Source organism: Coffea eugenioides, chromosome 11 (assembly GCF_003713205.1).
Source record: "Coffea eugenioides isolate CCC68of chromosome 11, Ceug_1.0, whole genome shotgun sequence".
NCBI lineage: Eukaryota > Viridiplantae > Streptophyta > Magnoliopsida > Gentianales > Rubiaceae > Coffea > Coffea eugenioides.
This window is the reverse complement of record NC_040045.1, coordinates 46,218,532-46,243,880: the sequence shown is the minus strand read 5'-3', so window position 1 is coordinate 46,243,880 and position 25,349 is coordinate 46,218,532. Positions and strand designations below refer to the sequence as shown.

General features: G+C 36.4%; 3 protein-coding genes across 3 annotated transcripts; all 3 read left to right on the top strand.

The window, feature by feature from the left end:
• The first annotated feature begins 3,796 nt into the window (after positions 1-3,796).
• LOC113754048 (probable arabinosyltransferase ARAD1) lies at positions 3,797-8,467 on the top strand. Its single transcript, XM_027298366.1, has 4 exons — positions 3,797-4,631; positions 6,633-6,929; positions 7,024-7,119; positions 7,724-8,467. Exons 1-4 carry the CDS (start codon positions 4,107-4,109, stop codon positions 8,138-8,140), a joined length of 1,335 nt encoding a protein of 444 aa, XP_027154167.1. The 5' UTR covers positions 3,797-4,106; the 3' UTR covers positions 8,141-8,467.
• A 6,078-nt stretch (positions 8,468-14,545) lies between these two features.
• On the top strand, positions 14,546-18,281 carry LOC113754030 (ELMO domain-containing protein A). The gene is made up of 9 exons (XM_027298344.1): positions 14,546-14,792; positions 16,165-16,274; positions 16,487-16,555; positions 16,809-16,924; positions 17,038-17,092; positions 17,361-17,481; positions 17,614-17,661; positions 17,811-17,905; positions 18,066-18,281. Exons 1-9 carry the CDS (start codon positions 14,687-14,689, stop codon positions 18,162-18,164), a joined length of 819 nt encoding a protein of 272 aa, XP_027154145.1. The 5' UTR covers positions 14,546-14,686; the 3' UTR covers positions 18,165-18,281.
• Positions 18,282-21,209: 2,928 nt separating this feature from the next.
• Positions 21,210-25,304, top strand: LOC113753698 (65-kDa microtubule-associated protein 8). Its single transcript, XM_027297920.1, has 11 exons — positions 21,210-21,452; positions 21,531-21,734; positions 22,236-22,493; positions 22,611-22,823; positions 23,168-23,323; positions 23,397-23,556; positions 23,649-23,800; positions 23,884-23,971; positions 24,071-24,144; positions 24,470-24,544; positions 24,714-25,304. Exons 1-11 carry the CDS (start codon positions 21,369-21,371, stop codon positions 25,041-25,043), a joined length of 1,794 nt encoding a protein of 597 aa, XP_027153721.1. The 5' UTR covers positions 21,210-21,368; the 3' UTR covers positions 25,044-25,304.
• The last annotated feature ends 45 nt before the right edge of the window (positions 25,305-25,349 follow it).

Here is a 25,349-nt window from a genome sequence, read left to right as displayed (position 1 = left end):
TAAAATAATAAGTTAGAACTAAATAAGTAATTTTATTGAACAAATTGCATTACAAATATGAGAGACTATAGTTTATTTATAAGATTCATTTGTAGAGACCATGATCTTATATTTGATAGAAAAAAGTTTAATTAATGTGGAACATATATATTAAAAATTATGCTACTTATTTCAAACTTTTATTGATTTTGAATTCTTTTAATTTTTTTCCTTTATCTTATATTTTCTTCACATGCTCGTTTCTTGGTGGGAAACCTTTGTAAAATATAAAATTAAATTGGTATAAATTTTTTTAAAAAAAAATTAAATGATAAATGGGGCGGAGGTAGGGGGTACCCGCCGACCCGACCCTATTTCAGTGGGTACCCTATAATCGGGTACCCGCTGATATGCAGGACGGGTAAGGGTCAGAAAATGGCTGACCCCGCAAGGTGCGGATTGGGTCAGCCAACTGGTGAATGGGGCGGGTGCCCGACCCGCGCCTACCCCTAATAAAACTCAATTTTTAGTAAGTGTTAATGAGATAAAATTGAATTTCTTACCAACTTAATAACAACAAAATACTACTATTATTACTTGTCAAACAACTTGCAAAAAAATTTTAAAAAATGTAAAATTTAAAATAATTCATAAATGAGCAATTGAGTATATCCATACTCATTTATTATATAAATGGGTGCTTATTTATACCCATTTATTTAAATTAGTGTAAATGAGTTAATCTAATTGTATCCATTAATCAATTGTAAATTAGTTAATCCATTAATCGTATTATAATTTTTTTTTTTGTCGATATAGAAACTCCATCGAAACTGGTCAATGAAGACCGTCACATATTGTGACAAATTTTGTGGGAGGCAAAGTTCGAATCCTTGACTTCCGGCACCACCAAGTCTAAGAAGGCTGGGATGACCACTGGACCAAAGGCCCAGTGGCGCTTCACCGTATTATAATGATCCACCTATAATTTACCACTTCATTTTGAAAGGAAGGTAGATATCACAATCATTTTGCATGCAAAGACGCAAGGATAACAAATTTCTAGTGACATAGAAGTTTTAAAAATTTAGCACGGGGAGATAATCAAAATTCTCAAAAAAAAAAAAAGAAGAGATGGGAGATAATCTCGTCTACCAAAAAAGGCATAAATAGACAAACTAAAAATGTATGCCTGTGGAGCTGCCTGGACGCTTCATTAAGTGTATGCCTTTGGATTGGAAATTATCCGGAATAAAGCTTTGTGTGATTCACTAAAACACATATTGTGTGATGATGTGATGTTTGTGAGATAAATAATTTTTTAAATAATAATAAAAAATTATTTCTGATGTTATGCTTTTCAAACGTACATATGAGAGAAACTTTAAAAAGTTAAAAAGAAAAGGTTAATTACACCTTCTTCCTTTACACTACTTTTAAACAATCATAAGAGTTTTTTTGTTATTCTTTTTTTTTTTTAATTTCTTCCTACAATAGTCAGAAAGAAAATAATCATGCCGGAAACCTCGCAAACTTCAGAATGCATAACTTTTATCTACAAGGTTACCTCTGTGCACCTTTTAGCATTAAGTGTACTATCGATAGACATTTACAATATTAATAGGGAAAATGATCGGTTTCATCCTTCACATTTCACAAAAATATTCTTTTCGTCCTTCACTTTTGAAATGAAGCAATTTCATCATTGACATTTAAAAGCTGAAATTATTACATCCCCAAACCTAAATTTCAATCTGAATCAAACCACCAATCAACCTGATTACAAATTTTTGGGGTGTAATTGGAAGATCACTTGATTAATTCAACTTGATATTCATGTGAAATTTAATGAACCTAAAAATAAAAAATAAAAAATTATAACATAAAAAAGAAAGATTAATCTTTTCTACATTATCATTGTATACACTGACGGTTTTATGTACCGCCATATCATTTTAATTTAAATTTAAACACCAAAATTTATATTTATGATACACGTTTAGATTCGCAAAGGGATATACTAATGGTGCATGAAAAGATTTATCAAAAAAAAATTCTACTATTCCAAGACAAAGAATGGCCTTTTATGTTATAATTTTTATTTTTTTGGTTTAATAAATGTCATGTGAATATGATGAAGTTGACCGAATGATCTATCAATTCTATTTTCAAAATTTATTGCTGAGTTATTAGATGGTTTGATTGAAAATTAGGTTCAGGGATGTAATAGTTTTAATTTTTAAATGTCAATGACGAATTTGCTTCATTTTAAAAGTGAGGGACGAAAAGAATATTTTTACGAAATGTAAGGGATGAAATAGGTCATTTTCTCATATTAATAAGTGTACTATCGATAGCAGTGGTTTGTTTGGATAAAGTATTATTTGAAATATTATTTGGAATAATTATTGTAGCACTTTTTGTGATGTGATGTATGTGAGATAAAAAGGTAATTGGGAATATAAAAAGGTGGGTTGGAAAATGTGTTTATGATACAAGCGAAATATTATTTGAGATATTTTTGTTATCAAAACACTACGACAGTGTTTTCGTCTGTGGGAGTGAGAGACAATGTAGTAAAAAATAGCGAGAAAAGGTTCAGTCTAAAAGAAAAACTCGATTGAACGTAAACATCTAAAGTGATGGACATAGAAGTGCGAGTGCTTTGGCGAAAGAACTTTAGGCAAGTGATGAGGAAGAGGAGGAAAACAAACGTAAAAGGAAAAGAACCGAAGAGGAACAAAGAAACAACAGATGCAAACATTCAAAGGATACCACGCAATGAGGTTACTTTGGTTAAAGCAGGATCCGAAACAAATAGGAGGTGAAGTGCTAGATAAAGAGTCGAGGGGAGTTACCTAAAAATTCATTCATAGTACTAATTTAGTACAATTAACCCAAAAATTGAAGTTGACGAGATAGAATTAACCGCATTCTCTAAATATTAATTATTTACATCCTAGTTGATAACTTAATTCAATATTTAAATTTAATGGGATCATATCTTGATAAATAATATTGAATTTCTTAGGAAAAATAAGTTATAAACGATTTACTTATCGCTTAATGTAATATTATCAAATTTAGTATCGTAATGAATTCAGATTTTGGAAATTGAAGGTGACTGTCCTGATTTTGATATCATTGATCAATTAATGAATCTCTACATCATCATGAACTTGCCCTTATAATTCTTGATTGCAGGCGGGCAACTGATGTCTGGTTTCCCACAATAAGTTTTTTGAAGCAAAGAATATCCGTAGGGAGGCAAAATCAACTGCCGATGAATTGGCTAAACAATGAAGACACCAAAATTTCCCCATTTTTGTAATTGATGCATACCCGATCGTGCTGAACTAATTTTTTTTTTTATATAAAAAATATATAGATGACTAAATAAACAAATGATTTGACTAACGAGTGATCGAAACATTTGTGAGTTGCTACAGAAGTCCATTGCATAATTTTTTTTTTTTTTTAAAGAAAGAATGAAGACAACACAACCAAAATCAAAGGACTACGCCAACATAAGTTGGTTTAATTATTGATACGAATGGTTTGGATAGGAGTTTATTTGAGATAATTACTATAACATTTTTTGTGATGTGATGTATGTGAAATAAAAGAATGATTGAGAAGATAACAAAGCGATTGAAATTTATGAAATAAATTATTTTATCTCAAATCATATTAATCCAAACAATCTATGAGCTTGAAATAAAGTAGTATATATCCTGACTCGTGATCAGGGACAAACCCAATCAAACTTTTTTTCAGCAAAAACAAAACCAAGCGACTACACCCAATGGCAGCGCCAGTAAGAAGACCCCAATGACAGACTAACACCAGTGGCAGCCATGCCTTAATTGGAAGGTCCCCAAAAGCCCAATTCCAATCCCAGAACACCCACTTCTCTGTTACTCCCAAAATCACGAGCATCGAACTTACAGCACAAGAAATTCCTTTCTTGACAGATGACAGTCTAATAGTAGTATAAAAATTAAGCTCAATCTTTCCATTTTCCTTTTCCCAATCCCTCTCTCTCTCCTCATTGTCGTCTTCCCAAAATTTTCCTGCTACACAAACATGTAAGTACCGAGAGCAAACAGACATCGGAGAGCCAAAAAATGAAGCCAACATTTGGTACTAGCTCAACGGTTATTTGCTTAGTAATCTTTTTCGCATTCGGCTTCGCTTTTTTGATATATACCGACACAATTCAATTCGATTATAAGTCGAGATTACCCCTACTCGATCTGCGCTCAATTTCCTCTGCTCCCTGCCTCACTGGATCATCTGCGCCTCTACGTGTTTACATGTACGAGCTGCCCCGGAGGTTCCACGTCGGAATGATGCAGAAAGGGAAGCACGTTGATGATAACGCAGCCGTGACGGCGGATAATCTTCCGCCTTGGCCGGAGAGGTCGGGGCTGAGAAAGCAGCATAGTGTGGAGTATTGGATGATGGCTTCCTTGTTGTATAATGCCAATGGTGACGAGGAGAATGCAACCACCGCGTCTGGGGAGGCTGTTAGGGTTTTGGATCCGGACTCTGCTGACGTCTTCTTTGTACCCTTTTTTTCTTCTTTGAGTTTCAATATTCATGGTCATACAATGACTGATCCGGAGACGGAAATAGATAAGCAATTGCAGGTAATTTGTTGATTTTTTGAACTTTTTACCTTTTGTATGTGTGAATTGGCTGTTTAATTTGGAGAGTCAATTGGAAATTTGTTATTGATTTTACCTTCACTCTCTCTGATCGGCTAATTTTGAATTATCAAGTTCCGTTTAAATATTTGGCCAAATATTTCGAGATTTGATGATTGAACAATTGATCCAATCGGAAATGCTTTGGTGAATTTGGCAGTGCTGCTGACTAATGCCTGCTGTGCAAACGTATGCCTACTCTCATGCTTGTCTATAATTGATTGGGAGACCAAATTTGAGCTGTTCTTGGAATTGGATGTATATCCCATTGTAATGTGGAATTGTTGATGAAAATTTCTCTCAATTATGGTCAAAATGATTGAGTCTAATGGGAATGATCTCTTTTGCTTTTATATGTGCAATTAGGATTATACGTGCATTCTAAATTTCGTTCTAGTGTTCGTGGACTTTATTCTTGTTACGTGTCTCATAGGAACTCTTTGCTTGGAACTTGATATATATTGCTTCTTGGGCGTCAGCATGATATTCTTAGAGGAGGGAATTGTGATATATCAGTTTTTGCGTTCTTGCATTATCAGACGGTTGTTCTAAATGGTTTTATCTTGAGCAACGTATATATATATATATATATATATATAAATAATCAATCTTCTTGTTGCACTAAGTTTTGTACATTGCAATCCTGGAGTCATTAAATGCATAATGTATCACCACTGTTCTGAAGATTTGTTGTCATGACTTTGGTTTTTCTCATTAAACAGACATGAGTTATCCTACTGAAATGTGATTTAGGCTTAAGGTATGATTTCTGCAATTTCATGTTGGGGTTCATCATGGTTTTTTGACTTTGCCTAATTGTTGCGTGTTGATCATGACACAGTTTAAATTCTGGGACAAAGACATTGAGATAATGCAGCAGCTTCAGATTTATTTTTCTGTCAAAAAGCATTTAATAGTGTTTCTGGAAGCTACGCTCCCTGTGCATTGCTGCATCTAGTTAGTCACTGTGAATACTTTGCACTAGCTGTAACAATTTGTAGTTGTAACTGTGCATGATTTTTTCAGTTTCAGCATTAAAAATAGCCTAATGAGATTCCAACTTACTGCATTTGAAGGCTGTAAGGGTTTAGGGTGTTAATCTTTCAGTTGGCATTATATCCAGTCAAAAAGCTCTGAAGGATGGGCTAGCTGGAGAAAATAGATAGATGCTATGCATAAACAAACTGGACTTTAGAAGTATAGAGTGCAGAAATAAGAGAAGAAGTGAGGGAGGGAAGAAGAATTGCACCTTGAGACCTAGAAGAGATGGAGTCTGTTTGTAGTGGTATATTCATTGCATAAAGTGGCTGAGGGAGCTGATATATCTATACAATCCACAAACTTGGAAAGCAAGAGTACTTTGTGTCCGATTAGAACTTCTTACCCAATACAGATGGTTGCCATGAATTCAAGTCTAGAACTAGTCTTTGTTACATAAAAGATGCAAAACAGGATGGGAGTTCAGCACCCTAGCAATAAAGCCACAAACATAATTTCTGAAGCCCCCTTAGCATAACAACGCTTAAAGACTGCAAATTTCCTAGATTAGCTCCAATCAGGAATCTTGCCAAATGACTGCATTCTTTTTGGAATTTTAGTTTTCCGTCCTCTTATAACATCTTCTAGATATTCTCATATATTCATTTGCATAACTTTTGTTACTTGAAAAGGGCATATGAGAAAAGCACCATGTTTTCGTTCTAGTTTCACATATGCGAGGATGTTGAATAGGGTTGATAGGTTATTGGCTTTTGGTGCAAATACTGAATAAGAATCCAATCTCAAAGTTTTTTATTATTTTTTCCCTGCCCATCGCTAATCTGTAACATATGGTACGGGAAGCTTTCTCGCTGTACCCTTCATTTGCCTATGTATACTACAAAACTTCTTGTCTACTGTATCTTTTTAGTAGCTGGCTTTTGATTGACATTTCCTGACTTCCAGGCTGACCTTATTGATATTTTAAGAAGATCCCAATACTGGCAGAGATCTGCAGGTAGGGACCATGTAATTCCAATGCATCATCCGAATGCTTTCAGATTTCACCGAGGTCAACTGAATGATACAATTCTGATTGTGGCTGATTTTGGCCGCTATCACAAAAGCTTGGCTAATCTGAGGAAAGATGTTGTGGCTCCTTATGTACACATAGTGGATTCTTTTGTGGATGACAACTCTCCTGATCCCTATGCATCTCGTGAAACACTTCTTTTCTTTAGGGGAAAGACTATTAGGAAAGATGTATGTCATTTTGATAGTTGAGGGTATTCAGTGTACTTTTTCGGGAGAAGAGGCATGGGGAAAGAAGAATAATGTACTTTTATGCATGTGACAGGAGGGAAAGATCCGTGCTAAACTGGAACAAGTTTTGGCTGGCTATGAGGATGTCATTTATGAAAAGAGTGATCCAACTGGGGAAGGCGTAAATGCTGTAAGTGTTCTGCTTGTACGTATCTGGTGTTTTTGAGAGACAGTTGTCTCTTGCATCTTGGAAGGTTTTGAAATGCAGACGTTTCCTCATAACTCCATGACACACACACACAGAGTTAATTTTTTTTCTTTTAATTTCAGTGCTATGACAATATGCCTAATTATTCAAGGGTGATTCCTTTTGTTATGACAAATGCTTCTTGCCCTCTGCTGTATATTTTACAACCTCAATAACTTTTATTTGCCCTTCAATCTTTATAACTCTTGTTTCACACAAATTGCTGATTGTATGTCAGACTTTGATGTGGTTGATCCTGCATGTAGTTCTTTGTTACTTAAAAGTAAAGAGAGTCACTGGTTATGGGCTAATTTTCATTTCATTTATGGTGTGAAGAAAGACGCAAGAGCTTTATTTTCAACTTTTTTTTTTTGGCTCAACGTGTACAGATTTAAGTGAAGGAACTACAGTATAGCATATGTTAGAGGCACTAAATTGGAGCTTGTTCTTTTCTTTGGTTGTTATTGTGGAGCTCATAGGTTAGAGGTGCACAAGCACATTAAACCATGCTCTGTCTCATACTTATTTACCCAATTTGTTATACCAGTCTATCCAAGGAATGCAGTCATCGAAGTTCTGCCTAAATCCAGCTGGAGACACTCCATCATCTTGCCGCCTTTTTGATGCCATTGTTAGCCATTGTGTTCCTGTCATTGTGAGTGACCACATTGAGCTTCCCTTTGAGGATGAGTTGGACTACAGCAAGTTCTCAATTTTCTTTTCTGTCAAAGATGCTCTAAAACCAGACTATATGGTTTCTGAGCTCCGCAAAATTTCAAAAGTAAAATGGGTTGAAATGTGGAGGTGGCTAAAAATAATTTCTCACCACTTTGAATACCAGTACCCTCCAAAAAAGGAAGATGCGGTCAACATGATATGGAGACAGGTGAAGCATAAAGTTCCTGCTGCAAATCTTGCTGTGCACAGAAGCAGGAGATTAAAGGTGCCTGATTGGTGGAAATAGTTTAACACGATCTCTTATTTGTTTGTACATTTCGCACACAAATGTGATAGCAGCAGTGATTGAAGGACAATAGGCGAGACAGAGATGGGTCAAAGTTGAGGAATCAGCCACAAATGTTGTAGAGAACAAACTATTTCTTAGTCTTGTCTGCCTGCAGATTAGTGTAATTTCTAGTGGACCATTGTTGTATGATTTCTAGTGCTTTGATAGTTTAGGCGAGCCTTGTAAGTGTACATTGGCTCCATATTTTTCATGCGGGATACTGTAACAATCAAATCTGAGTTGAATCAATCATTGGGAGCTCGTTGGAGGCTTTTGTGCTGCTTATTTTTACTGGGGAATCCTACTGAAGTAACACATCATTAGCCCCTATAATGACTTTTTAATCTCATCATAGGCTGTCAGAGACCACTTTAGCATGGCCTTCCATTGTCCCCTCACTTTCGAAGACGCTATCCGTCATTTTCGGGGAATCCATCTTACACCTTCGTGCGGGCATGCTTGCGTGTTATCTTTCCCTCTGGGCAGCACAAATCATGACACCTGATCTCCTTTCGCTTTGAGGTCCAAATAAATTTATCAAGGTGAACTTTGACAAATTTTAATTCTGTTAGTGGTCTATTGACTGAGACTGAAATTCTAAAATTTAGAAATTTTATATTCAAATCCCTCGCTTTCCCTCTCTGTATCTTAAGTCTCGTATCTCCCTTACTAAAAAAAAAATTAAAAATTATAATTAGTGATAACTACCTATGGAAATTAGTTTAATGAACGAAACGACATGTATTATCCCAGCAGCAGTGAGGTTTCAGGGGAATCAGTAAGTAGGTAGAAAACTAGTCTATCGGAGAATCAGTAAGTAGGTAGAAGACTAGTTCATTGCGCTTCTATTGAGAAATAAGAAAAAACAGCTTAAAAAGGCAATGATCATGTTGAAACGGATTTCAAATCTTAACACGTAAGTTGAAAAGATTTTTCTCATGACGTTGAACAAAATCTGGACAGCCGAACGCTGAGGATTTGTTCCGAGTCTCTTATCCTCCAGTATATGGGCCAACAGCTTCCTTCTCATGCAAACTCCATCCTTGTTTCAAGTAAAAGTACTAACTGGTCCAACCGATCTAATGCCATCCATCAATTATTTGTACCAATTGGCACTCGTGGAGTGTATCCGACAGCACTAAATTAGTTTGTGACTTATTATTGGTCAAAACTAGCCCATCACCATCACGCCTCTAAATCGGGTTACAGTTGCTGCCAACTTCTCCATCGTTTTCTAAATGTGGCAAGGGCAATCTTAGGTAGACCCGGTCCGGTAAATAGGTGTTAATGCCTACTGAGCCCGTTCCATTACTAGTAGATAGGTAGATTTCTTCTTCATGGTTGGTTGCAATGAGATAAATTTTTGTCCAAACTTTTGGCTCAACATGGATGTTGTGGCCCCTTCCCCCAACCCATACTAAAATTTGTAGAAAAATGGGGGAAGTCTATAATGGGCTGACTGGACCCAATTTCGAATTGGGAAAAAAAAAATGGGGAGACGGAAAGCCCGTTCCCATCGCCTACCTCTTTCGGAAACATATAGACGCTAACGTCAGGCAGAAACAGAGTATGAAGCGCTTGAAGATTTTCTGCTTAATTTCTCCACATTGCTTCTCCTTCCTCAGAATACGTATAGCCTAGAATTTCTGCGAATTGTGTGTGCAGAACTGAATATGTTTTATTACATATTCATATAGTGCTTTGAAAGACCTTTCCAATGCTACTATATTATGTGCACAAAAAGGACTCCAGGAAGATAAGAAATTGGAGTGTGAACATCCCCGGTTCGCAAGGCCTATTCTGTCCCATCAACTTCTTGTGAAAGTCGAATGGAGAAGATGAAGGGGCGTGACAGTCAAGAAATGTGGCAAAAATCAAGAAAATAACAGGCTTTTTTTTAAAAAAATCTTTTTGGAAGATACCCAGTAGAAATTTTACAAATTTGAGATGACACAGTCTACCTGGACAAGGAACTCACCCACTTTCTTTTATCAAAAATGGAGAATCAAACGAAATGAAACCCATTCTTAAATATAAATCATCTGTTCAAACTGGAGTGGTTTAAGTTCATTCAATCTCAAGTGGGTCTTTTTAGAAAGTGCTCGAACCTTTCGTGAGCGTTGCAACTCTTGCATGCGAACATTTTTTTTTTTTTTTGTCATTAAAGTAGTCATTCTTTTTGTCTTCCGAGAGATCAAGGCCTGAATGACGTCCTGGGCAAGGGGACGGAACCCAAACTTCTGGATATTCATGTTTTTTTTATATATTAGATTTGAAAATTCATATACATATAGTAATATATTTCGTCCTTTCAAACAAAAATCTCTGGTTCCTCGCCGATCCCAAGCCAACTTGCTAGATACATTCTCCCAGTAATTAATTTGACTCTTCTTCCGAAGCTTTTTCCCTAGAGTAAGAAGACCATTACGGGAGTAATGATGATATCAAGCATCAAGATTTCAAATGGCACGGTGAAACCCAAAAGAAAGGTGATTAACTTAATAGGGAAAGCAAAAACAAGTAAAGGTGAAGAACTGAGCGGCACGGCACGTGTAAGCAAAGTGAGCCATTGAATATGCAGCTGCATCAGAATCCCATGAAACCTTTTCCTCAAAAAGAAGAACACAATGAATAAAGTTGAAACCAAAAGGACTATCATATGGTAGATTATAAACAGATACTGCTCGCTGGGTAAGGTTGCAAAAACTCTCAAAGCTGATAAATAAACTCGTGCAAATGCAAATTGGAATGGAGCATCAGATTTCCATGCCCTATTTGAGCCATTCGAAATATGTAATACTACTATAAAGTTTCACTGTCTGTCTCTTGTGGATGAGATCTGAATTGCATGAATGTCCTTTGGCTACGAATAATTCTGCCTGTGCGATATATACTGCTATATAGAACGAGATAGAGAACGAATAATAAGTCTCTTGTGGATGTTTTCACTTCGTCAAGAGGCAAACTTGAATCAAAAGGATGGATTCGTGCATATAGTCCAAGGACACATTATTGTGTTTGCGTGATGGTGTTGGCCAAAGGGGCGTCCAGCAGCAGCACACTCATGGGCAATGCTATCATATGGTATAATTCACCTTTTTTTTTTTCCTTTCCTTCATTGATGGTAGAAAGACGCGCAAGGGGCAGGCAGGTCATTAGGTTGTGGATGCTAATTAAGATGGTACAAGGCATGAATTATTATTATTAAGTGCAATTAATCAAACAAAAACCACATACAAGAACCTACTGCATGCATCATAGTATACGCATTTCATATAATAATACTAACGGATAAGAATCTTTCCATCAAAAATCATTTATTGCCAAATCACATTTGATGAGATCTAAGGTTCCGAAATTTATTCGTCCAAACTTGTCAAGGCATGTTTTTCTATATGGAAGTAAGCATACATGCATGTGCATGTGTGCAGTCGGACATCTGAAGAAACAAAAAAGCAATTTGATTAGTTTCATAATTTGTCTCGTGGACAACGTTAACTACAACTAAAAGTAAACGCCAACGACTAAAGACACGGATCTCTTGAAATTCCCAAGCAATTTTGTTTGTTTCATAATTCATTGAAGACAGTCCCAAAGTTTGGCTAAAGGAAAACAAATACTAAAATTTTTAATGCTTGGATAAAGCTCTTGTTTTGAAGGCTTTTTGATGGAACCACAGATGATCTTACACGGGTCTTGGAGATGTAGCGACGGCGCGTTGATCGTTATGCCAAATGCCACCCTGAAAACGAATTCATCACTACCCAGCACAACACAATGCTGTTGCCTGTTGGTGTCAAAAGAGTGTCATAGTGTCGGGGTTGGGAGAGCCGATCAGCCGGCTGCCATGTGTGGAAATTGATTCCTGTTTGTGGACTCCTTTGTCTCCATGCCGACGTACTACATATCACTTGTTGGTTGGTTGGTTGGTAGCGACTTTCTCGTCCTGTACAATGACCTCCAAGAAAAGGACCTAAATTCTATATATGCTTTCAACATATTGCCTAAAACACAAATGTCAATATCCTTCCAACCTACAACATGTCTTTAACTTTTTCGATTACTCATCAATTGGTTCCTTATCTTGAACATTACGTTTCGTATTTTAATGGCTCTGCCTAATGAGTGACCCCCCAGCACTTGTTAAAACATAGTTAATGTGTTAAATTTTTTAAAAAATAAAATGAATAGTTCAAATGTCAAATTTTTGGTTTATTAAAAAAAAGTAGTAATTGTAATTGTTATCATATGCATTCACATGGTATGCAGGGAGGGATTTAGGTATCTTTAATGCTTGTTATTGTGTGCTCGTAAAAAAAAAATATATATATATAATTATTTATTTTTGCATGTTAATTTGTGCGTGTCTCCAAAAACCATGCTCTTTATTTTCACGAAATCACGAGGCATTATCATATTTCTTAGTTCATTGCACAGGTTAACCATTGCACAAGTTAACCAAGTTAGTCAACCATCCATAAGTACACAAAGATTAAATTAAATTGAGGAAACTTTTCAGATAGCTCTAAACTATTGCCTTTGCACGATTTTGGCCCTTCGATTATAAATTTTCATAAATAAACCCTTACATAAAAAAATTACTTTAAGGACTTCCATTAATTTTTGGTCATTAGAAGCGATTGGATTAGGGGCAAAACTGACCAAACAAAAAAAACAACCCACGAAAACAGTTTAAAAAGGTTTCATTGACTAATTATTTTTATCAAATTAGGGACAAAAAAGGTGAAGGATTAAAGAAGACGAAGAAACATTCACCTCCATGTTATTAGCTGGTTTTTAATCAAATCGTGGGTTGATTTTTCTATTTGGTCGATTTTGCCCTTAATTCCATCATATATTAATGCTCAAAATTGACGAAAGTCCTTAAACTAAGCTTTTTTTAAGGATTTATTTGTGACATCTTATAGTTGAGGGGCTAAAATCATACAAAGTGAATAATTTAGGGGCTTGTTGGAAACTTTTCTCAATTAAATTCTCGCATAATTTGCTCAATTTTTTTTAATCCTTTAGAAGCATTGTACTTTCCAATTCATATTTAGGGTGCGTTAATTTGATAAAATAGAAATATGAAAATTGAAATCTAAAGTTTAAATCTATTAAGTTATTGAATAGTTAATTACTAAATTTGATACATTTCAGTGTATATCACATTAAATAATAAGTGAATGACTTATCACTTATTTTTTGGACCAAGATTTGATTGGAAAATTCAGTCTCACTTAATTAATTCAGATATTTTATTTTTTTGTTATCAAACACAACTGAACATATTAAGTTTAATTGCTGAAATAAATTATCAAATAGTCAATTACATCACTCTTGTTTACCGTATTTGTTTATTATTATTATTATTATATTTTAAAGGTACTAAAAATGAAAAAACTTAAATTACTTAAAACTTCTATCTAATAATTGTTCTTGACACTGAAGTGTAATATCTTCATTATGATTTCCTTACAAATGGACAATCCCGGGTATATTTTTAAATTTAAGAAATCAATAATTATTTTAACTTTTGCATTAACACAGTTTATTTCTGTATTAGTATTAGTTGTGAAATTGTGCAACCATGAATAATTTTACAAAACAACATTGTTGCATATTCATAAATATTTATTTTAGCAAATTAATGCATATATGTGTTTTGTTACCATATTAATTTTCGAATCAATTATTAAATTTTTACATGAATAAAAACCTAAAACTATATGTCTGCATTCAAATAAACACCAAAAATACAAAAACATTTTTCGCCATGAACAAATTAAAGTAACACCAATAAAGTTAATACATATGGATAAAATAAATTAAGTGAATTTATAAATATAAATAAAGTTTGTTAGACGAGAGAGAAAAATCATAATAAAATATAATTCAAATTATTAAAAAGGATTAAGTTGCTAAAAAATAGAGAAATTACGAGAAGAGCTGGGAATGAATATGACTCAAACTCAAATATTCAAAATGACCTATCAATTCTCTTCAATTGGCCATATCACCTAGGAGAGAGAAAATGAGGAATTACATTATAAACTTTCACACAAAAAAAAAAAAAAAGACAAAGTAAAAGTCCCTCCAACTCCTAGGAAATATCGTCACCAATAATTAATTAAGTCCATCTAATCTAATCTAATCAATTTAGGTAGAGGAGATACCGCTAATTAAGGACTTCATCAACTAATCCCCCCAACTGCGAGCTGAAAGGTTCAAAAGAATAAACTAATAATCATTCCGAATCAAAATCAAGACAATAGTAATCAACACAGTATTAAATGAACAGGTGTATTTCCGTCCATAAAATTCCTCTCTCGTGGACAAAACCGCAACACCTCCTCGCCATCCATCCATCCATACACGCTCACTCATCAGTCCTCACTCTCCACCCCTGACAGTCTTTCCACGGTGTCTAGTGTGCGCTCCAAATGTTGGTGTGAAGTGAAGGCGTGATCCAAAGATTTTACGACCAAAAAAAAAAGCGTTGAAATGAGTCCAATGCGAACTCACGGAAGCTGCGTTAGTGTCTCCGTCCGCTCGCCGCCTGCTTCATCAGCCTCCAGATGCTCCCTCTCAAATTCCTCTGCTTCTTCAGGTAAGTTGTTAAGCTCTTATCAATCACTCCCTACGACGCCGCTTCACATAAATATAGAGCTGTCTGTCTATATCTCAGTTATATTTATGCTTATGTAGGATATTGCAGTGGTGAAATGTATGTTTATAGTTGGTTGTGTGACTTTGTGTGCTGCTTGAGACCGAGACTCTTCTGTTGGGTCAGATTCAGTTAAAAGCTAGGTTGTGAGATTTTTCTTCACATTCATCATTCATCATTTTAATGCAATTTTTTTTTACTGTCTTGAACTCTTTCTGTTTATTAGATTATTAGTCAAGTTTTTTTATTTTGTATTGTTTTTATGTCATTGCTTGATTAAAATTATATACATATTTAAGGTGTGCGTGTGTGTGTGTGTCTCTCTCTCTCTCTGGTTCTTTAAGCATCCTAGTAAATGTTGATATGAATTGTTTGACTTTTTCTTTTTCTGAATAAAATTTAGCTTAATGCTATTAGAGTCATTTGATTTTGCATTGCAAGCATATATTCACTCGCTGCTTAAGCAAAATTAATTAAAATTTATTCTAGAAATCAGGAAAAATCTGATTTTCTTTCTCTTATTTAACGGGGAAAAAGTTAGTGAAGAAAAATAGAGGAGATTATTAGTTTGTCCCAGCTGTTTGGCAAGCATCTGGTAATTACGATGTACCGCAAATATTTTGTTAATTACTTAAATTTTCAGCTTGGAATTGAGACTGCGTCCTTAAGATATGATCTGACTTATGTGGATCTCATGGTGATAAATGATAGAGAATATACTTTAAGTATCTAAATATTTCTTTGGTGGTAACGACTGACTCTTTCAAACAGAACTATTTTGTCACTGGTCCTGTCTATTTGTATGTCTTTTGTCATTGTGTGGTATGTCTTTAAGGAAACTGATATTGTATATAGTTCTTATTTCATCTTTTGAACGCATCTGATAGTATATCTGTAGAGTTGGACAATGATCATTGGTCAGGGCTATCAATACAATCTGCCTTTCAATCCACAAGAGTCATGAAGTTAACATTAAATGCCGAAGAATTGTGCCCTGCTCTTCTTTATGTTTAAACATTGCATTAAATTGTCATTCACAATCTATTGCTTCACAAGAGAGCAACGTCTTGATGAACTTTGGGTCAATCTTTTTGTCGCCTTGTGTGGCCTTTGTTAACTTTGAATACATAACAGAACTGTGTGTTTCTGTCTGTTAATCCCTGATAATGTTTTTCGTGTTGGGATGGCTTTAAAATCTTGTAAAAGTCAGCTCCGATTGCTGTCACTCATGAGACTCGACCCGCACCTGAATGTGCTTCTTGTGAGACAGCTGAATCTGTATATTAAATGTGAAAAACATTTCTATTGACTGCAGATGATGCAACTTGCGGGGCACCCATCTGGATGGGGAAAGGTCTCACTTGTGTTTGCTTCAAGCGAAAGGGAACTTATGAACGAATTTTTTTCGATTTGACACCCCAACAGGTAAGTGTATTAGCAACGGATTGTCAATTACTGGTAAGTCATATTTTGCATGATTTTTATTATGTTGTTTTCCATTGACCATTTTGACTTGTCTAGAATTCAGCTGGATACTTTTTTTATTTTGAATATCAATTTAAGGTTACAAGTAACTAGAAGTTAATAATTTTTTATTTGGGTAATAATGTTTGACAATCTGACACTGGAGTTAGCAGGAAGAAAGATTGAGAAGGTTAAAACAACGGATGAGGATCTGTTTTGATGGTTCCAAAGTAGAACATCAGGTGTGTTCATGTTTTAGTTTGTCCTAAATCACGACTGATTGTTACACTTGTTATATAACCATCAAGCCTAATACTAATAAAGAGTTTCCGTGTAACTAAGTCTGAAATGGGAGTTGAATCAACTCAACTTAGCCATAGACTACCTAGAGTATCTGGGTTTAAAAAAAATCAAAGTAGGTTGCTTTGTTGAAGACTGACTCAGTAATAATTCAAAAACTTGAATGACTCACCAGTGCATCTTTGATACTGGTAGGAAGGTTTAAGGGCTCTATGGCATGCCACCTACCCCGGTCAGGAGCTGATTAGTTTGGTATCTGATCAGTGGAAAGATATGGGGTGGCAGGGTAGAGATCCATCAACTGATTTCAGGTCTCTCTCTCTCTCTCTCTTTCTGTGAGAATCATAACTAGGTCTATTTCTCATTTCTGTATTTTCTCATGCTTCCGTATTGACATGATGTTGGTGATGTTTCTTTTGGCCAGGGGAGCTGGATTCATATCTTTGGAGAACTTACTTTTCTTCGCCAAAACATTTTCTGTAAGCTTTTACTCTTGCATTTGTTTGGGCGAAAGTTATTTTTTGTTATAATATTGCCTAGGAGAGTTCTATTATGTAGCTTTAAATTTTCTTTAAGCCGCGAAAACATGCCTGCATGTTGAGGAAGTCTTACCTTGGTTGAAGCTGGTAACGAGTCTTTCCTACATTGTGAGACAGTCCAAGTATTATTGCTATTATGACTCTACACTTTGGTTTTACAATCTTAAACTATTAATGAATAAAAAGTTCACTGTGTTTCTTGCTACAGACATCATTTCAACAACTGTTGAAGAAGGAAGGTGGTAATAGAGCTACTTGGGAGTATCCGTTTGCGGTTGGTGGTGTAAATATAACTTTCATGCTTATGCAGATGCTTGATCTGGACTCCTGTAAGAAAAGAATATTGTCACCATTTAGTCAAATTTGAATAACTATTGGATGGTCATGTCACAAAAAGTTCTATGAGACTGATACTTCTAACTTGGGCACAGGCTAACTTAGCTCATATTAACTGTATGCAGTAAAACCCAGAACATTTGTGAGACCTGTTTTCCTACAAATGTTGTCAGGTAAGAGAAGTGGGATCCTTGACCCTTGGAGTTTTATATTCTGTTGTGTTCTAAAGAGACCTCAAATGCTGCTTGGTCAAAAATGAGAAAGCCAGAGGTTTGGCACATCAGATCTGTACATATAAGTAGACGCTTCTATGCATTTGCAGAAAATGAATGGGCCTTTGACCTACTTTACTGCGTGGCATTTGTGGTTATGGATAAACAGTGGTTGGAAAGGAATGCAACGTACATGGAATTCAATGTGAGCATCACATCCGCATATGCGGCCTCATTTTTTTTTTTCTTTCAAAGATTGCATGCATCACATCCGTTTGTCAGGTTTTACAGTCCATGTTAAGCTGATTTGCTGATTATAGGTCTTCAAGATTCTTTCCATTCTGCTAATTTCTTACATTTGGCAGGATGTCTTGAGAACCACCCGGTCTCAGTTGGAAAAAGAACTTTTAATGGATGATGTTCTCCGAATTGAGGACATGCCTTCATACAGCCTTCTTTCTTGATATGTAACCAACATGAAGTTTTGGAAAATTTGGGTCTGAGTTCTGATCTATTTGAATAGGTTCAGCTGCATACAATCCATGCTATCGCGTTCCTAACATCGTATTTAACGCGACTTCTTGGGCGTCTCAGTCTGGGTTTACAATCATCGTAATGAATGTGAGTGAAATTTGGCAACTCGAATTCTACTAAGTGTTTGTTAGCGCGTAAAATACTTGAATATAGAGCAGAAAAAGCGAAACCGAGAGATATTTAAATTGGTCAGTCAATTAATGGCCGAGAAGCTTAAATAAATCTCCGGGTTATTGTCATTAAGCTGGAAACTTGCGAAGGTTGAGTAATGCATGCTGAAATAGCAAGAAGCCAATTATTCCACCAATCGTCTCAATTTATCCAATGTCACAAGAAAAGCTAAGTAGATAAGAGTTTAGAAGGTAATAAGCAACATTTTTAATATCCCTTGATCTAAGGCTGGCTGCATTTGAAAGGTAACACATGATCTCAGGAAGATACTTTGGTAAATCATTGCAGCACTCAGGATACCACATCCGAGTCAAATGGAGTAAAGAGGTACTAATTGGCAAACACTCCATCTCATCATTCTCCTTCCACAATTTGATGGCTATAAATAGAAATAATGAATTCCAAGAGAAAATAGTGATCTTTGATACTTTCCTTCAAGCTGTTAGTGCAACAATAATTCCATTGCTGTCAATATCTCCGTTCCTGGAGGATCCAAGGTCTTCTCCTTCCATCCAAAGCAATTACTTACTACTTGGGTAGAAAATCGTGGGAGATCGAGCTACGCTTCCTACATGGGACCCTGGGTTGGTGCAAGCGAGTTCATCAACCTTGAGATCGAAAGCGTGGTCACAAATGAGCAACCTAATGTAACTTATTGGCCTGTGGTAGGTACATTTGCCATGCAGAGAAATGAAATGCCCAAGGGTTATTCGGGTAAATACTTCCTAAAGATCCATCTGATGGTCTAGTACTTCGCGGTTTTTCTTTTTTATTTTTTTGAAATAAACTTCTCTCTACGTCTGATTCATTGCATGGTACTAAAACAGTCCGAATCAGCTGCCAATTCCTGAAATGCTAATTGGACAGCGGTAATTTTTAGAAATCTAAGTCAGTATAAGCTGCAAATTACAAAAATGCAAGCAATACGAATTGCTGATCGGAATCTTGTAGAATCTGGCAGCTTCGAGCTTGTAACTATGCAACCTGTTAAATGGGTTAGGATTATAAAGGATACTTTTGGAGTTTCTTACTGATCATTTATATGTCTTCAAAGATCTTTTATCTAAATACATCCTCGAGTTCGTAATGGGAGACTCAAATGATTCATGCGTAGCAGAATTCCTGGTTAATGTCCAAGTAGGAACGCTTGTGCAGAATTTCACAATGCAAAGTATTGGAAACGGTTCTTACCACAACTGTTCCGCGGCTTTCGTCTTCAGTGACGACACAGGCCGAGTTACAACTTACAATCAGTGTTAGCGAGCTTGAAGGAATCCCGGACCAGTAATCCTGTGCTTTGCGGCCCTGTCGTCGACAATGTCATCCTTCTTCCTTCAGCAGGAGTGAAGGTGAGGTATAGTTTTCTGTTTGATCTTGATCGCTTTCTTCTAGTTTCCCATTTTTCTGCTTCCTTTACCAACTAATTAAAACTTCAAATTCATATGTTTATCTTCCCGTGATGTGATGTGAGCGGCGGCGTGAAATCAACTTTTGAGAACTTAAGACACCGATTCATGTTAATAACGACGACTTTTGGGAACTTCCAATAACGACAGACAGCTTCATCACTCAATAGTCCTCATCCTCCCTTGCCAGTGGGCTGTGCGACCAATCCCACAGGTTCATGAAATGACTTCTAACTCAAATGGAAGCCTTAGCCTTCCGAGGAGACAAAGAACAAGAGAGTGAAGAAGAGAAGAGAGGATGATATGCTTTTCAAAGCTCCGGTCAAAGGCGGGGAGTTGCTTATACTACCATGTTTGCGCTTTTAAATGCTTCTGTGTGTCTCACGCCGTCGAGTGAGTTAATTTGACCATACGCAACTGCTGTGACATGACTATTTACTAATTTCAACCACTCCATTTTCTTAATCCTCTTTTTTTTTCCCCTCCCTTCCGGACAAATAAGTGAAGAGATCTTTTAGTTTTCTTGGTAGTAATTGTCTTTTAATATAACAATAATTACGAGTAATCCGCCAATAGTGGGACTGGAAAACAAACATATGATATAGTAGTAGTAGTTAGGTTGAACTCAATTTTGGAGGGTAATGAACTCTAAGTAATACTCGAACTTCCAGGTTTCTGGAGAAGAGGATGACTTTTAACTAAAGCATCATTCCAAATATAAATAAGGTGCGCATATGTTTTTGGACAATAAACATTTCTAATCATGTGATAATGATGCCTAGGAATCAGACATTTGAGGTATTCAAATCATTACACAAAGAAAGACCCTTCTCACCCACCCTAAATAAATCAAGCAGTAATTGTAGTACTTAAAGCCACTGATCCAGACATCAGTACCCCAAATAAATTCTTAACCCAAAAAAAACGAAAGGTGGGGAAGGGAAAAAGACTGCCCTGCCATCTCTAATTGATAGGCAAGTAGCTAGCATCAATCACTACTGATTTCTATCTCAATGACGAAGTCCTAGCTGCCAGTACAAGACTTGAATCATATGGGCTTAGGAAGTCCAAAACCACTTTCATGTCCGTGAACCCATTCTGCCGCAACCTACTCCTCCTTTAGCTTTAGGTAGAGGTTGCTTAGGAATCAAGTCCTGTGGAGCGCTAAAGCGGCAGCACACTAAAGACTGGAACAATGTCTTTATTTCTAGTGACTGGAGAGTAGTTTATAAGTTCATCAGAATTTCAACGTAAACCGTCGAAGAGGGAAAGAATACTAGGCAACAAAAAGCATCAGGGGACTCTTGAAAATAAAGCTTCAGTTCTTCACTACTAGTTTTAAGCATGTCACCCCACCTGTTCAGCCTTAACTTTCAAGCAAAAACTCGCACCTATAGTTCCCACCTCATGACGGTCCCTCTCCCATCTTACCCTTAAGTGTCCGCATCTAGAATTTACTTAAAATTGGGACATCTGTTCTTGCTTACCAGGAAAAAAAAAACCACTTCCTGGGAGCCTGAACTTCTTTGCGCTCAGTTAAACATCAATCCCTTAAAAATGGGTTCCTTTCAAACACCAAGTGGAACAAAATGTCCTGTTTTGCTGGAGACCTCCTGTGGGTATTTGCTCCAAGAACTGCAGGCAAGTTTTCTATTGCGAGCCGCCTATATTATATTCATTTAATCATAACTAATTATGGCTCTGTGATTACCAAAACAGATGATATGGGATGAAGTTGGAGAAGATCAATTTGAAAGGGAAAAGGTTCTTCTGGACATAGAACAGGAGTGTCTGGAGGTTTATAGAAAGAAAGTTGACAATGCAAACATATCAAGAGCTCGACTACACCAGGAACTGGCAGATGCTCAAGCTGAGTTTACCCATCTGCTTCTGTCACTTGGTGAACGTTCCCTCCCTCTACGGGTAACTTTTCATTCTTTTCCTCTCTGATGGTCGAGTCAATTATTCAATTGGCATGGATGCCAGCATCTTTTCTGAATAAACTTGCACTTGATTAACTCAATCTAGCAGTCCTAATTCTCATGGATAATCAGCATATGATTTACCTCAAATTGTGGAAGACATCACATCCATATCGAGAATGAGTTCAGTTAGGGTGTCTGACGCTCCTGTGGATACACAGTTGGAATTAAAGTTCATGATATGCCAATGACATTTTAGTGGATTTTAGCGGGCTGAGGCATGCTATTCTGATTAGGTTCATTTTTTAAGTTATAAAAACACCAAGCTAGGTTGGCAACATTGAGAACTAGTCTTAATCTCAAAGTTCTCGCAATTAAATTCCAATAGAAGCAAGTAATATTTGCAGCACCAAAGAGGTTGCAGTTCATTCCACCCAGACTTTATTTAGCATGATAATGACTACTTGAAACATGCTAATTCAAGTACCCTTGTCAAGGATAGCCAGAGAAAATGACTGGAACATTGAAGGAACAGCTAAATTCAATTACTCCTGCTCTCAAGGAGATGCAGTTGAGAAAAGAAGAGAGGGTGAAGCAATTCCGTGCTGTACAATCACAAATTCAGAAGATTTCAGGAGAAATAGCAGGTCGATCAGAGTACAATGACACATCATCGAGCATTGTAGTAAATGAAAGTGATCTTTCACTAAAAAGACTTGAAGAGTACCAAAATGAGCTTCAGAGACTTCACAATGAGAAGGTATGAGTAGTAACGCAACATTATACAGAAGCACACAATGACTATCTAAAATGAAAGCATCAATTAACAAACCTGACATCTTACTATCTTCTTGTTCCCCAATTGTTGACAAGAAAGAGCGACAGACTTCAAAGGGTAGAAAAATATATGAGTACAATTCAGAACTTGTCAGCCACTCTGGGAATGGATTCCTCCATGATTATCACAAAGGTTCATCCGAGCTTGAACGCATTGTCTGGTCTGTCGAAGAATATAGGTGATTTCATTTTGGCAAAACTAGACAGTACTGTGGAGTCACTTGAAGCTGAAAAGCAAAAGCGACACGAAAAGGTAATGTTTAGTACATAAGCGGTCTTGCTTGCTTTCCATATTAGTGCATTTGTTTATATCTATTGAATACAGAACATTTGTTGTGTGCTATAAAATGCCTTGACGCATGGATGTTGCATAACAAACAAAATAAATAAATAAAATACCCTTCTTAAACGAAAAAACCAAAGTCAATTTTACTAGGACAAAAACTTCATTGCGTAAAGAGAACGAACATAAACAGATCCAAGTGCGTAGATGTGTCTCTGTGTGTGTGTGTGTGGAAAGAGAGCTGCAACCAGAGGCTCAGGTGAATTTTCCACACAAATATTTTCCCCACAGATCATTATTTCTTATTTCTGCAGCTTCAAGTCCTCGGTAAAGCATTAATAAACGTATGGAATCTCATGGACACTCACTATCAAGATCGTGAACGTTTCTCTCATGTCACCAGTTTATCGTCAGTTTCATCATCTGACATATATACACCTGGAAGCCTCACTCTCGACATAATCCAGCAGGTTTGTTTGTACAAGCTGAAACACCAAAAAGATTATCATACCTAATACTGAGACTGTCTAAAATTGTTTCAAGGCCGAGGTTGAAGTCAATAGACTGGACCAATTGAAAGCAAGCAAGATGAAAGAGCTTTTTCTCAAAAAACAACTTGAGCTTGAGGAGATATGCAATCAATCACATATGGAAATCCCTTCAAGATCAGAGATGGAGAATATAATGAACCTGATAAACTCCGGTCAGTTTAGATGTATCTTTCTTTTTTGAACTACAAAACATGTTTCCCTTGATAATATATAGCCTCAAACACTGACGAACACCATGCAATAGGGGAGATTGACCATGCTGATCTCTTGATGAGCATGGATGAACAGATAGCTAGAGCAGAAGAAGAAGCTGCCAGCAGGAAGCCTATAATGGAGAAAGTAGAAAAATGGATATTAGCATGTGACGAGGAGCGCTGGTTGGAAGAGTATAGCAGGGTAAGCTGCTTTCTTGTTGAAATAAAGATTTGGTTTGCATTGCCAATTTATGTACCTCAATTTTCTAAGATGAATATTTCCAGGATGAGAATCGGTATTCAGTCAGCAGAGGTGCTCACAGGAATCTGAAAAGAGCAGAACGTGCTAGAGTGTTGGTTAACAAGATACCAGGTATACATTCAAAATCAGCAAGTAGTGGGAACCACCAGAGGGCCTAAGAATTTGATTTTCTGTAATAGAACACTTGGAGTTTTAAATCTGTGGATGCAGCTCTGGTAGATTTGCTGATAGAAAAGACAAAGACCTGGGAAGAAGAAAGAAAGAATACTTTCTTATATGATGAGGTACACTAGAGTTTGAAAGCATCCTTGTACAATTTATTAAAAAAAAAAAAAAATCGAGGCACCTCTTTAGACCACTGGAAAATGTAACGAAAGAAAATCTTGCAGCTAGTTACAAAGAAAACAAGTACTTCTAAAACAATTGGATATCTTGAATTGATAGTTTGATCAAATCTAGCTATTCAACACAAATTTCACAGCTGTTCCATGACATGCAAGTGCAGCGTGCTTGGTTTCAATTTGAAGGGTGTGTTATTTTTTACCTGGCCATTCTTCTAAGGATATCATCAAGTTTTTTCAGCTTGTAGTCATCATCTTCTCCTTTTAGGTTCCCCTACTGGCAATGTTAGAAGAGTACAATACGCTGAGGAAGGAAAAAGAAGAGGAGAAACAGAGACAAAGGGTTAGTATCATCTGATTGATTAAAATGAGCTTCAGTTTCATTCAAGTGGAGGGAAATTTATGTTCTTTTTTTTTCATTTGAATTGGATGTACGCTTGCATAAAGATAATTTGAACATCCAGAGTCATCTTAGACAACTGTTATTCTCAGAATTCTTGTCTTCCTCACAGGAAAAGAAGAAGGTACAAAGCCAAGTAGTGGTTGAGCAAGGAAATCCTTTTGGGACAAGGCCAAGCACTAGCAGTCGGCGTCTCTCAGATAGAAGTGTAAATGGAGGTTTTGGAAATACTAGCCCTCTTAATAGAAGGCTCTCATTTGGCATACAACAGCCAGGCCAGGGTCCGAATAGCTTAACTTCCCCAATTCATGGCATACCTTTCAGCAGAGAAGGAAAGAAAGCACATGGACAAAGAACTTTCGCTCGAACTAGCTTTGCTTCCCATCTCAGAGAAGAGACAGCTTCAGTTGTCTCATCGTTTTCTGGACCCAAGTCACCTTAGATTTCGAGTGAGATGTATGATAGCAGAAGAAATTGATTTGGATATGTTGATTAGATTCGAGTGAGATGTATGATAGCAGAAGAAATTGATTTGGATATGTTGATTAGAGGTGCATAACATGAAAACATGTAGGCTGTGTTAAAAGGAAATAATGCATGTTTTCTCATACGCAAACATATTTATAGCTTGCCTGAAGACTCCAATCCAGAGAATGATCAAAATTGAAGCATGATTAAGCTTATGCATGGCCTTTGTACGTATCATTTGGTTTAAAAGTTGAAAATTCATCTTCCACCAATCATGAGG